We start from the raw sequence: 14,764 nt of genomic DNA, 5'->3' as shown, positions 1-14,764 counted from the left end.
CTCAGGACCTCACCACTCTGGTGTATTCAGAGGAGGGGGCAGCGTGTGGGAAGGGCAGGGAACCAGGATTAGGTCAGAGGTGGGATTCTGAAGAGGGCTTCCCTGGTGGTAAAGATGGTAAAGTGCCTGTGTGCAGTGCAGGAGACCCAGGTTCGATCCCTGGGTTGGGAAGATCCCCTGGAGAAGGAAATGGCTCCCCTCTCCAGTACTCTTGCCTGGAAAATCCCATGGATGGAGGAGCCTGGTGGGCTACAATCCATGGGGCTCTGAAGATAGAAAGTCAGAGGCTCTTGGCTGGGGGCTTTATCAGGCACAGTTGCCATGCCTGCTGCAGGTACAGAGCTCAGAACCCTCCTCCTACGATCCCACACTATCCCTGGGGGGGCCGGTGGGCTTGGGTTTGTGCTCCAGCCAGGGGGATAAAGTTAGTGTGGCAGTTTCTTGGAGCTGTTGACAAAGCTCATTCACCCCAAACTGGTCAGTAAATCACGTTTGAGTTCAGGGTCCCTCTACTCTCACCCTCTGTATCCTCCCACTTCCTCTCCCAGCCTCGCAGGGCTCTGGTCCAGCCCCACTCCTCCCATGTCTCACAACTGGATCCCAACTTCAACACTGGGTCCCAGCTCAGGGCATCATCCCCACTGGTATCAGCATCCACCTCTCAGAGCCTGTGCTGTGCCCTGCATTAGCTGCTGGTCTGATAAGATAATGGACCTAAGGTGTCCAGGGCTGATAAGGAGAGGATTGCTCCAGGGGCCCCATACCTGGGCCTCAGAGAAGAATTTTACACATGATCTAAGGTGGGCCGTCTGGAGAAGTTTATGCAAGACCCTCAACTCAGAGCCAGCCTAACCTGGGAGTCCTGTAGGGCAATAATCAACATCATTGTAACAGTGGGCACATATACGGTGCCCTCCACAAACTAGACACTCTTCCAAGTGCCTGCCAGCCTTAGACAACGACAAGCCCATGCAGGAGGTACCTTTGATTATCCCCATTTACAGCTGGGGAAAGGGAGGCACAGAGAGCTGCTGAAATTAGCTCAGGCCACACAGCTAGCAAATGGTAGTGGCAGACCTGAATCCTGGCTCTGGGTTTAATCACTATGCCATCCTGCCTCCCTCTCCATCCTTCACTCTCCTTAGTGTCAAATTTGAGTGTGGGCCTCTGAGTCTGGCTGTCAGAGTTCAGAGCCTGGTTCAACCTCCGTGTACCTGCTTCCTAGTCTGTAAAGTGGTCTGAAATAATGGCACCTGCTCAGAGGTTTGCTGTTAGTAGTGAGTTCCTTGGCTCCTGTGAATCGCTTAGCCTAGCACTGGTGCATGGTAAATGTTAGGGACTATAAATTATCTCAGGCCTGCCCCTTGTTAGCTGTGCCTTTGGACAAGACTGTTCCCACTCCTTCAGCCTGGCTGCCCCTGGGAGTCTCCACCGTTCCCCACACACACTTCCACCTCCCTCTGACCTGCAGACACTTCATCAGCTCCGAAGCCAGGCCCAGCTTCTGTCCCTCGGACCCTGGGCTGGACCTCCACACTCTGCTCCCCACCACCGACTTCGCATGGTACCTCTGCAGCCCTGGTCTGGAACCATCTGTGGAGCCTCATGCTGCCTTCCCCACCTCCCCCTGACAATCTCCCACCCCACCCTTACCCCTACAGCAGTCTGGGAAAAGAAAAAGAGGTTTCCCAATCAACAGGGCTGTGAAGGCTAAGATGTGGGCTTCCCAAGTGGCACAGTGGTAAAGAATCTGCCTGCCAATTCAGGAGACACAAGAGATACTGGTTCCATCCCTGGGCCAGGAAGATCCCCTGGAGGAGGAAATGGCAACCCATTCCAGTATTCTGACCTGAAAAATCCCGTGGACAGAGGAGCTTGGTTCATGGGGTTGCAAAGAATCAGACACAACTGAAGCATGCACAGTGTTCAATGAGTGCCAACGACGTCAGCACACGTCATTAGCAAAGCCCTTCTTGTCTTTTAACAGCTCTCCTTCCTGCTTCTAAAGAGTATGAGGGTAATTGGGTGGTAGCCACAGTGCAGGGCCCAGGATAGTCCCGCAGTGTGTCAGCGTTCAAGCAGGCTCTGTGTGACAAATGGTCACAGTAATGGGCCCCAGTGAATCATCCTTCCAGGACAGACCCCTCCCACCTGAGCTAAGCTTTGTGATTGGCTTTGGCTAATGGGGCATCACCAAACGCAATACAAGCAGAGGGTTGAAAAGCACCTGTGCACTGGGGCTTGCCCTCTCTTACTGCTGTTAATTCCTCTGCTGCCATTTGAAAATCTGAGCTAGTTTGCTGGAATCACGTGGGCTAAGCATCCAGCCAGCATCAACTGACAAACATTCAAATGAGGCTATGAGAGACTGTTCGGCCCTGGTCAAAGCTCCAGGCTGGAGGTGTATGGTATGTGCATGGATGCTTAGTTGCTCAGTCGTGTCTTATTCTATGTGACCCCATGGGCCTGCCAGGCTCCTCTGTCTGTGGAATTCTCCAGGCAAGAATACTGGAGTGGGTTGCCCTTCCCTTCTCTAGGGGGTCTTCCCGACCCAGGGATCGAACGCCAGTCTCCCGCATTGAAGGTGGAGTCTTTCACTGGCTGAGCTACCAGGGAAGCCCCGGAGATGCACAGTGACCCTGGGTGAAATGGACAGAACTGCGTGGCCACAGTACAGCTGAAATTGCTGCACCACAGAATCATGATCCAGAGCGAATTAGATGACTGCTATCTTGAGCCACTAAGGTTGGGGGTGGTTTGTTATGTAGCAATAGATAATGGATACAATCGCTTTCCCCTGGCATCTCACTGGCACCTCAATCCCAAGCCCAGAATGAACATATCATTGTTCATTTATCCCACAATCTGCCCTTCCACTTGTGCCTCTCATCTCAGAAATGGGCACCTCCATCTGCCAATCACACATCTGAAGCCATCCTTGACTCCTCTCTTGTTTTCTCCAAGAACAGCCAATTTTATCTCCTAAATAACTCTTGAATCTGACTCTTTGCTTTTCCTTTACCGCCCCTGCCCATTTGACCTCATCACCGGTCAACCAGGCCAGTGGTCACCAGAGTAGGGTTCACACCCCTCAGAAGATTCTCCAGACAATCCGTAGGGGCTACCAGAAGAAGAGATATTAGCACTGCTATTTCTACTTATTTTTTTCTAAAACATTTAAGAAATTAAAGTTTATTCATAAGAAAAAGCTAATACTTTTTTTTTTTTTTTTTTTGGCAATGCTTTATTGTGGCACATGGGATCTTAGTTTCCTGACCAGGTATCCAACCCAAGCCCCCTGCATTGGAAACACGGAGTCTTAACCACTGGGCTGCAAGGGAAGTTCAAAACTAATACTCTTTATCAGTTTTCGTAGGTGTTCATTCTTTCAAGCGTTTCAACAACTTAGTAAGTACTATCGTCATGTGCCAGAGGCAGAGAGAGATTGAGTGATTTGCCCAAGGTCTCACAGCTAAGAAGAGGAAGTGAAGCAGAGATGTGAATCAGTCTAGCTCCAGCAGTCCTCAAACGTCTGCGTATTTGAGTCACTTAGGGCTTGGCAAAACACAGATTGCTGGGCCCCGCCCTTGAGTTTTGGATCAGTAGGTATGGATGGGGGCCCAGGTATTTCTTAGGGGATTCTGAGGTGGCTGGTCTGGGGACCACATCTGAGGACCACTGATCTAGGCTCTTCTCCCCCTAAAGGCACTTGGTCGGTTTTGCAACTCTGCAAGCATTTAATGTTCAGATGAATCCAGGAGCCTCCTCTGACTTGCTTAGGGATATCAGCTCAGTCCCCTAGCTTTGGAAGGTGTCCTGAGGGAATATTAGGCCCCTGAATAGGGGGTGACATGTATTTCTCCATATTCATCTTGTTGCAACTAATGACAGGGTTTTGTTTTGCTTAATTGACAGCTTTATTATGGAAAATTTTAAGCATACGCAGAAACAGAGTGAGTAGCGTGGTACACATCATGTACCCATTCCCAGCTTTGATGACTGTCACACGGGGTCAATCCTGTTTTTAATTATCCTTCTCCCCTTGTTTTCTTTCTTTCTTCTTTTGTTGTTAGTTTCAGGTGTGCAGCAAAGTGATTCAGTTGCACATATACGTATATCCATTCTTTTTTCAGATTCTTTTCCCATAGAGGTTAACACAGACTACTGAGTAGAGTTCCCTGTGCTAAACCGGTAGGTCTTGTGGATTATCTATTTTATATGTAGTTGTGTTTATGTTAATCCCATTCAATCTCGTTTTTATTATCCTTCTCCACCTGTTTCCTTCCTTAGCCTTTCTTTTTTCCTTCCCCTCCTTCTCTTTCTCCTTCTCCATCTCCTTCCCCTTCCCCCCCTCCGCCTTCCCCCTTCTCCTTCCCTACCTCTTTCTCCTTTTTCTTCTTCTTCTTCTTCTTTTTTTTTAAATCTTTAATTCTTACACACATTCTTTTTCTTCTTCTTTTTGTCATGAAACAGATCCCAGACATTGTTCTATTCCAGTATGCTCCTCTAACAAATAGGGCTCACTATTTGTTAAATTGGTAAACCTACTTCTAAATAGGTTTAAAACCACCCACTATGCTATTATCACACCTAACAAAACTCACAATAATGCCTGTGTGTTACCTAATACTCACGTTTTATTCAGATTTCCAGGTTGTCTCAAAATTGTCTTTTTTTAGAATCAGCTGGTTTAAATGACTTATTTTAGTTTACGTGGACTGGATTAGATTAAGCAGATTGACAGATTGCTACCTAGGTTTAACTCAACTAACCTTCACAAAATGGACTAACAGCTCAGACAACTGCCCCAAACCACAGATTGAAGGCAAAAGAATAATGTCAGGCAAGCACGGAAACAAAGGATGGAAGGATACCTCTTGCGCACGCTCTCCGTCAGTCACATTCAGAGTTAAAGGAAAAACCCCACCTAATCACATCTGACAAGAAGTCAAGCAAGATAATTTGAAATTATCTAGAAGACCCTGAGGAATGAATTGCCATCCACTGCCATTCACGGTCGCAGTGGACCTTGCCTGGAGTGACTGACACCATCACCATCAGTCATTTGAAAATATTTTCTATTTCCTTTTGATTTCTTTCCAACTTTCTAATTTACATACACCTATGATAATGTGCAAAATGTATCACTGCAGCAGGATTTAGGTAGAACATAGAAATACGGGCATGCTTGAAAAATGTGAAGCCCCCCAGTCCACACAACACTACAGTCTCCACATTGGCTTCTGCCTCAAGTCAGGCCCCTTCCCCACCCCCATGCCAGCCCTGGAATGGCTTTCTCCATAACCAAATGCAAACTGATCACACTGCTGCTTCCTAATAGATCAGCCTGCTTACTCAAGGGAATGGGTCCACCCACTGCTTCCCTCCTTATGCTTGGACAGCACTGTGTACGGTTAAACTCCGGCCTGGTCCAGTCTGATTAACACAATGGTTCCTGCTGTGCTCGAGACCCTCCCTTTTCATATGGCTACTCTACCTGAGCCTCTGAGGCCCGGCTGGGCAGTCACTTCCCTCCAGAGGCCTTTCCTGACATCCCCATCTCCCTGCCTGGATTGTGGACCCTCCTCTATGCTGCCATAGAGCGTGAGCATCTGAGGACACTTATGTCTATGTTAGCAGCACAGCCTAGGGGTAAAGAAAACTGGATCCAAACTACAAAGTTGAGATATTGGCTCCTATGCCTACTGATTATATGACAAGAAATTCAACCTCACTGTAAAATGGGGCTGTGAAGCATCATGGTTAAGTGTGAGGAAATTCAAACTAGGCTGCTTATTTTTTCCCCTTCATTTAGTTTTACTTAATCTATTTTATTTTTTAATTTTTATTTTATACTGGAGCATAGTTGATTAACAAAGTTGTGTTCGTTTCAGATGTACAGCAAAGCAATTCAATTATACATATACATGGGTCCATTCCTTTTAAAACTCTTCTCCCATTTAGGTAGAAAACTGAGTAGAATTCCCTGTGTAGGTCTTTGTTGGTTTTCTATTTTAAATACAAGGCTGTGCTGTGCTTAGTTGCTCAGTTGTGGCCAACTCTGTGACCCATGGACTGTAAGCCCGCCAGGCTCCTCTGTCCATGGGAATTCTCCAGGCAAGAATACTGGAGTGGGTTGCCATGCCCTCTTCCAGGGGATCTTCCCAACCCAGGGATCGAACCCAGGTCTCCCACCTTGCAGTCGGATTCTTTTCCGTCTGAGCGCCAGAGAAGCCCAAATATAAGGCTACTGCTGCTAAGTCGTTTCAGTCGTGTCAACTCTGTGCAACCCCATAGACTGCTCTGCCGTCCCTGGGATTCTCCAGGTAAGAACATTGGAGTGGGTTGCCATTTCCTTCTCCAATGCATGAAAGTGAAAAATGAAAGTGCAGTTGCTCAGTCATGTCCGACTCTTTGCGACCCCATGGACTCCAGCCTACCAGGCTCCTCCTTCCATGAGATTCTCCAGGCAAGAGTACTGGAGTGGGATGCCTTTGTCTTCTCTGAAATATAAGGCTACTTAACTTTAAACCAAGGACTTCCCTGATGGCTCAGTGGTAAAGAATCTGCTTGCCAATGCAGGAGATTCAAGTTCGATCCCTGAGTCTGGAAGATCCCTTGGAGAAGGAAATGGCAACCTAGTCAGTATTCTTGCTTGGAAATCTCATGGACAGAGGAGCCTGGTGGGCTAAAGTCCAAGGGGTTGCAAAAAAGTGAGACATGACTTAGCAACTAAACAACAACAGCAAAATTTCAAACTGCTCTGCTATTGCTAGCTGAACAGTCTTGGGCAAATCGCTCCATGTCCAAGTGCCTAGTTTCCTCCTAAGAAAAATGGAGATCATAATAGTACCTGTCTCTAAAGAATCTGCCTGCCAATGCAGGAGACATGGTTCGATTCCTGATCTGAGAAGATCCCACATGCCTTGGAACCCCTGCGCCACAACTACCGAGCCTGTGCTCTAGAGCCTGGGAACCACAACTGCTGAAGCCAGAGCACCCTGGAGCCTGTGCTCCACCAGAGAAGCCGCTGCAGTGAGAAACCCAAGCACCGAAACTAGAGAGTAGCCCCCACTTGCCGCACTTAGAGAAAAGTCTTCGCAGCGGCAAAGACCCAGCACAGCCAAAAGTAAAGAAATAAAATTATTATTTTTTAAAAATGGTACCTATCTCATAGGATGACAGTGAGGATTCAGTGTAAAGCATTTAAAATAGTGTCTGGTGTGTGCATGCATGCTTAGTTGCTCAGTCCTGCCTGACTCTTTGCGACCCCATGGACTGTAACCCACCAGGCTCCTCTGTCCATGGGATTGTCCAGGCAAGAATACTGGAGTGCCTGATACATAGTAAGTAATCAATAAATATCAGCTCTGATTAGCACGTGTCTGGATCCCACATGGTTTGTAATAGATTGAGCAAATGAATGAATGAATGGACTGAATTACATCATACCCAATTGAAAAGAATTACAGTAAGTTGAAATGAGTGAAAATTGTGCCCAGGTCTTGCTCGTTCAGCACTGAGCACCCTCTCTGGGCTAGCTCATGAAGCAGTGTAGGGACTTCCCTCCCCCAAGTCATCTCCTGGTCCTTCTTTCTACTGCTGAGGGCCCAGGGGTGCCTTCCCTTTGCTTCTAGTCTACTAGCTAACATCACGTAGAAACAAGCAAGCACTCAGCCAGGCTCATGCTTCTGCTTGGTCTCAGGGACCTCACTCAAGGAGATCCGTCCATTATCATAAACAACATCTTGACCCTCTGAGGCACTTGAAAACTCCTCTCAAGTTTTTTAAAAAAGCAGAAGCCACATCACTGTGGATGTCTATCTTGTTGAGAGTCATTCTCATCACAGTCTATGAGTATTTTTAGCTGCATATATATAAAATAACAACCATCCTACATTCCCTTCAGCCAGAGCTTATGCCTCAGGATTTGCAGGCAGAAAGCAGACTTCCCAGCCTCTAAGTAAGAAGGAAGCTTCCAAAAGGAAAGTGGTACAGAAATGAGAAAAAGAGACCAAAAAAAAAGGAAACAAAATCCCTCAAACCCAACAACACCATGAAATTCCTTGCTGTTAAGGAAACAGAAAAGGGAGCAGTGGAGGCAGAGAACTGCGAAGACCCTTTGGCAAAGGGAAGTCTAGGAACAGAGAAAAGGAGGCCCCTCCGTCTGCCCTGACAAATCAAGGAAGGCTTCATGGGAGAGGTGATGGCCACACTGGTCCTAAAGAAGAGACGGCATGTTTGGCTGCGTCTTTGTGCAACAGATCGAAGAGAATGAGGGAACCCCTTTCCTCGGAGACTTTGTGGAAAGGAGGCCCTATGCCCCTGGAGGACCTCCTCTTCCCTGCACCTGCTGTTTGCCTCTGTGACCACCTCCCCTCTGGACACTCACCTCGGTAGTTCCTCAAGAGCTTCTTCTGTTCACTTACAGAAGCTGAATAGGAGGTGAAAAAGAAGAAGAGGACAATGGAAACCACCTCCAGCATTAAGGCCCACAGGGGCAGCCAGACCCGCACAGACTCTTGGTACTTGGAGCCCATCCTGTGTCTGTCTCTGTGCGGCGTTTCCACCAGCACCGGGCATTACCCTTGGCCCCACACCCACTAAGGGGAGGGACAGGGGAGACACCCGGGGAAGGGCTTATCTCAGGCTGCAAGGCTGGTCCTGCAGATCTATCTGTGGAGTTAACACAGGAGCAGAGGAACAGTGACAGGGAGGAGGAAAATGCATTTATTCCAACAGTAATTGATTCATTCAATCATTTATTGATTCAACAAGTAGCTGCTACATTCCTACCACAGGGCAGGCACTGTGTCCAGCTGAAAAGAGGGCATTCATTCACTTGACCCTCAAACACGAGAATCCTCCTTCACCCCTTTTTCCACTTACCTTTACCGCATCTTGCAAGAAAGGCAGAGACTAGATCAACACCCTTATTTCACAAATGGGGAAACGGATGCTTAGATGGAGCTTTGGATTGGCAAAATTTCTCTTTAAAACCTTACCACAGGTCAGAGAGGGCACCAAGTGGGCTCTTAAAAATGATAAAGCGGAATGAATGAACGGATGAAAGCAAAGAACAATATTAAGTCCTGGGGAGGACCTAGGACCCACAGAGAACTAACTCCTCAGAGCCACACCGTTGAAATTAGTTTTATCTGAATCTGTATTTAAATACAGAGTCTGACCTGTTTCTCAGTCTTTCAAGGGCAGGTGTGACAGATGAAAGGAGGAGGTGACCCAGCTCTAGGAAAGCCCTGGTGGAAGTCCCGCTCTAGCCCGAGGCTGAAGTTGGCCCCAACTCTGGTCACCTGCTCCCAGAGCAGCCCAGGACTTGCCTAGGGCATGAGCACTGCGGCGCATTTGACGGTGGTCACCAGCCTCAGTACCCCCACCCCACAATGGAGGACTGTCCCCTGGAAGGATAGGATTCAAGGCGCCTGGGATCTAGTTCTGCCCCTGCAGCTAACTGTTCCTATGGCCACATCCATTTGCTTAGTAGAAGATCTGAGATATAGAGAAAGGGAGAGAAGGAGGAATCAACATTTTTTACCTTCTACACTGGCCCCAGTCACTGGCCACTGTGTGTAGACTGAATTTATGAGGGCCCAGAGACTAAAACCTGGCTAGGAGTAGCAGGGTGCAGAAGGCAGTGGCACCCCGCTCCAGCACTCTTGCCTGGAAAATCCCATGGACGGAGGAGCCTGGTGGGCTGCAGTCCATGGGGTCACTAAGAGTCGGACACGACTGAGCGACTTCACTTTCACTTTTCACTTTCATGCATTGGAGAAGGAAATGGCAACCCACTCCAGTGTTCTTGCCTGGAGAATCCCAGAGACGGCGGAGCCTGGTGGGCTGCCGTCTATGGGGTCACACAGAATCTGACACGACTGAGGCAACTTAGCAGCAGCAGCAGGAGTAGCAGGGAGGCAGACTGCAGCCCAACATGAGTGGATATTTTATTGACCATTCATGGGGTAGTGAGCATCCTGTCACTAGGGGAATGCAAGCAGAAGCTGATGGTTAGTTGTCAGAGATGTCTTGTGAATGATTCAGATGTGGATTATGGGAGATGTTAATCACCTGGTAGAATCTTGTCTTTTTTGTCTTTAGATGAAACTAAACCCAGAAGGTCACACCCGAGGTCATACAGTCATTGACATTAGTCATTTCTGGCTCAGTGCAGCTTTATTTACAAAAAAGAAAAAATTGAGAATAACCTAAACGTACAATCGCAGGGGACTTGTTAAGTAAACTACAGGACACATAATCTGCCACCAAAATAATCATTCTGAACATGCAGAAAAATTCAGAAGAAAATGCTTTTAAAGTTTATCAAAAACGGCGCACGGGATATATTATTTGGTGAAGGAAGTTACAGAGCAGTGTGCATGTTCCCCACTTTTGTGAAATAATAATAACACTGTATGTTAACACATGCATTGGGAAAAAAAAATTGGCTACAAACCACTTCTGGTTACGTTTGGATTAGGTATCTTGGGGAGCTAGAATTTACTAAGTACTTTAGTACACTAGGCACCGTTCTAGACACTTTGCATGTGTGAACTCAGCTAATGAGCCTGTGAGATGGGACTGTCAGCCTTTCTGCAACAAGCTGAGGCACAGCAATGTCAGGTGACTTGCCCAAGGTTATGGGGTTAGTAAGTACTAGAGCTGGGATTTCAACTTGGGCAGTCTATCTTGGGCACCTGGGTGTTTAACTACCTAACTTTAGCCCAGATAACTCCTAAGTCTTCTTCTACTTCTGAAAGACTAGCAAGAAAGGATTCCAAGGCTTCTGCTACCTCACCAGTAAATACGGCAGTAAGTACCGGTTTCTAGAGCTCAGCCCTCATGGTCAGCCTCGGTTTTGATTTCTGGCCTTTTTCTGGCCATCAGTACTTCTTTTTTTTTTTTTTTTAATTTTAAATTTTGTTTTGGGGTATAGCTGATTAATGAGGTTGTGGTAGTTTCAGGTGAACAGCAAGGAACTCAGCCATATATATACATGTATCCATTCTCCCCAAAATGTCCCCCCTATCTGGGCTGCCACATAACATTGGGCAGAATTCCATGTGCTACACAGTAGGGCCTTGTCGCTCATCTATGTTTTAAATATAGCAGGGTGTACATGTCCATCCCAGACCCCCTAACTATCCCTCTCCCCGATCCTCCTCCCTTACCCCAGCAACCATAAGATTGTTTCTAAGTCTGTGAGCCTCTTTCTGCTTTGTAAGTCCATTGGTATAATTTCTTTCTAGATTCCACATATAAGGGATGTCATGCGATATTTCTCCTTCTTTGTCTGACTTACTTCACTCAGGATGACAATCTCTAGGCCCATCCATGTTGCAAATGTCATCATTTCATTTTTAATGGCCGAGTAATATTCCACTGTGTATACGTACCATATCTTCTTTATCCATTCCTCTGGGGATGGACATTTAGGTTGCTTCCGTGTCTTTGGTCATGGAAGTTTCCTTAACAGGACATTCCCCTATGAGGAGGACAAGTGAATGTGACCCTTGTTGGCCTGGGTCCTGTACCAGCAGTTTGTGAACCAGGCAGCTGTACCTACCTACCCAGGGGCACCAAATGTCAGGCAGATGAGCACTAGAGATTTCCAGTCGCTGCCAGCCCCTGGGCTTGGAGCCCCTGATGGTTGTGTTTACATGCTGGCAAACTCAGTGATGATGGCAGCTGGTTCCCACAGGGGCATCCTAAAGCCCTGTGTGTCCTGATCCTGCCCAGTGAGGGACAGACCACTTGACAAGAGGACCAAGCTCCTGAATGAACAGAAAGGCTTTCTTTAATAAAAGGGAGCTGACCCCACAGGTGGCCTCTCCCAGAAGATTGGTCAAAAGGGGAGTTTTCTCTCTACCTCTCAGACTCTTGCAAAAGGCTCCTGTTTTCTGATGACAGTTCCAGATAGTCTGACTCCAAATCTTCAAGGCAGGGTCCCTGGGAAAGCATATAGGATCTAGAGCAGAAATGTCATAAATCAAATGTTAATTGTCAACTCTAGGTGGGAGGTGAACAGCTTTTCACTGTAACTTTCTTTCAACTTTTTAGGTTTATGTTTGAAATTTTTCATAACAAAATGTTGGGGGAAAATGTTCTGTGTGTACCTGCTGTCCCCCCAGGCATCGACATGCTCCTGCCCTCATCGACTCAGATCCAAACGACACGAGCCCAGGGACTTTTGACTGTTGTATCCTCAGCACCTGGTGCTTAGTCCACAGCAGGTGCTCAAGAAATACCTGTCGACTGAATAACAGCTGCCGATTCTGGAATGCCAAGCACTGGACCCAGCACTTTACAGACATTATTTCATTTACTTTGTCCCTCAAACCTGTGAGTACAGGCATCACCACTCCCATTTGACAGATGAGAAAACTGCTGCTCAGAGAAGTGATGCAAGCACCCAAAGTCACATAGCTGGTAAACAGCAGAGTCGGAACCCAACCCACATCCATCCAATGCCACGGCTTGTGCCCTCAACTGCTTTGCAATTCTGTCTTCCATTAACTAAACCACTTACAGTCTCAATTTCCTTATGAGTCAAATAAGATGAGCTGCTTTGCTTTCCTCACAGAGTTATTATAAATGTGAGACTACATAAGCATGCTTGGCAACCTGTGTTTTGGAAATGAAGATGGGCAAGTGGCGCCATGACTGTGGCCTCCTGGTCTGAGTGACCAGACTTCCTACGGTATGATGAATCAAATCAGAGAGACTACGCTTGGTCCTTGGAAGCAAAACTATGACCAACCTAGCATATTAAAAAGCAAAGACATTACTTTGCTAACAAAGGTCCATCTAGTCAAAGCTATGGTATTTCCAGGAGTCTTGTATGAATGTGAGAGTTGGATTATAAAGAAAGCTGAGCACCGAAGAAATGATATTTTTGAATTGTGGTGTTGGAGAAGACTCTTGAGAGTCCCTTGGACTGTAAGGAGATCCAACCAGTCCATCCTAAAGGAGATCAGTCCTGGGTGTTCATTGGAAGGACTGATGCTAAAGCTGAAACTTCAATACTTTGGCCACCTGATGCGAAGAGCTGACTCATTGGAAAAGACCCTGATGCTGGGAAAGATTGAGGGCAGGAGGAGAAGGGGATGACAGAGGACGAGATGGTTGGATGGCTTCACTGACTCAATGGACATGAGTTTGAGTAGGCTCTGGGAGCTAGTGATGGACAGGGAGGCCTGGTGTGCTGCAGTTCATGGGGTCGCAAAGAGTTGGACACGACTGAGCGGCTGAGCTGAACTGTAGCTTTCACGTGTGATCGTCCATTTTCTGTAGAAACTCTATGAGAACATTTACCATGTCCTCCTCATCTGAGTTAAATATTGGAAAACTCAGTCACGGGCAGGGACCAAGGAGGTAAGTAGGTGCCCCTCATCTTCTCTCTGGAATCCTGTCCACACCAAAGGTGTGATTCTGACCTGGGCATGCTTAGTTAGAGTGTGGCTAAGTCAATTATTTATCTATTTAACAAACATGAGCGTTGGAGTCAGGTGACCTGGGTTCAAATCCTAGCTCTGCAAATTATTAGCTGTGTGACCTTGGGTAAGATGATCAATATCTCTGAGTCTGTTTCCTTATCTCTAAAGTGGAGAAAATCAGTATCCATCTCATAGGCTGGTTGTAAAGATTAAATGAGGTAGTAAACATAAAGTGTCACATATGTAGAGAACTTACCATAAATGTTAGAAATCGTTATTATTGCATAAGCTTGACATGTTTACCTTAGAAAACCTCAAAAATGCAGAGGTGTGTAAAACTTACACAGAGCACCCATGATTTCATCATCTCTCCAAACCAGCTCTACTCTTTTTGTACACAATCTTTCAGATTTTTTTCTATTCATATGAATTTATGCCTTGTTTTTTCCCCTACAAAAAATGAGATTATACAGCACGTGTTTAGTAACTTGCTTTTTTTCATGAACAGTATATCACAAGTAGTTTCCAAACCAGGAAAAATCTTTCTACAACACTATTATGGCAGATAAAGGTCCAGGCTCAGACATTAGACTACCTGGATTTGAATTCTGCTCTATCACTTACTGTGTGACCTTAGGCAAATGACTTAGCTTCTCTGTGCCACAGTTTTCTCATCTGTAATATGGCACCAGTAGTAATCTCTTGGGCTCCCCAGGTGGTGCTAGTGGTAAAGAACTCGCCTGCCAATGCAGGAGACATGGGTTCAGTTCCTGGGCTGAGAAGATCCCCTGAAGGCAGGCATGGCAACCCACTCCAGTATTCTTGCTTGGAAAATCCCATGGAATGAGGAGCCTAGCAGGCTACAGTGCATAGAGTCGCAGAGTCAGACACGACTGAAGTGCCTTAGCAGGCATGCACAGTAATCTCTTCCTTATAGGGTTGCTGTGAGGGTTAGATCAAAACGCATAGGATACTTAGAGGAGTATCCACATAAAATAAGTGTTACATGTCATCATTCTCCAGGGCACACTGACTTCCATGGTAAGGCTATGTGATCATTTGTTTGACCAGGCACCTCTGTGGGATATCGTGTTATTTATAAAACTGTTTCTGTTCTAAACACTACTATAAATATACTTCATTAATAGGGTTCTCTGGGGGATGCAGACACATGTATAAGAGGTGGCCATCCCAAGTCTGGATTTTCCTGTGACTCCCATGAGACAGGAACAAAGCTAAGGCAGGTGGGCCAGCCTTGCCTGGTGGGCTTGAGGGGATAAAAGCTGCTGAAAAGGTGGGCATGCAATTTCCTTGGA

At 46.7% G+C, this 14,764-nt stretch overlaps 1 protein-coding gene across 2 annotated transcripts in view; it reads right to left on the bottom strand.

The window, feature by feature from the left end:
- LOC138434388 (RH-like protein) overlaps positions 1-8,611 on the bottom strand; it is a 40,209-nt gene extending 31,598 nt beyond the window's left edge. Inside the window, exon 1 of one of the 2 annotated variants that reach the window (XM_069578997.1) lies at positions 8,393-8,611. In XM_069578997.1, coding sequence (XP_069435098.1) covers positions 8,393-8,540 — 148 coding nt within the window. In that variant the 5' untranslated portion in view covers positions 8,541-8,611. The remainder of the gene's footprint in view (positions 1-8,392) is intronic. The other variant, XM_069578998.1, reaches the window with a different exon arrangement.
- Between the last annotated feature and the right edge of the window lie 6,153 nt (positions 8,612-14,764).

This window comes from Ovis canadensis, chromosome 2, assembly GCF_042477335.2.
Source record: "Ovis canadensis isolate MfBH-ARS-UI-01 breed Bighorn chromosome 2, ARS-UI_OviCan_v2, whole genome shotgun sequence".
NCBI lineage: Eukaryota > Metazoa > Chordata > Mammalia > Artiodactyla > Bovidae > Ovis > Ovis canadensis.
The sequence above is the reverse complement of the archived record's forward strand: the minus strand, read 5'-3'. Positions and strand labels throughout refer to the sequence as shown.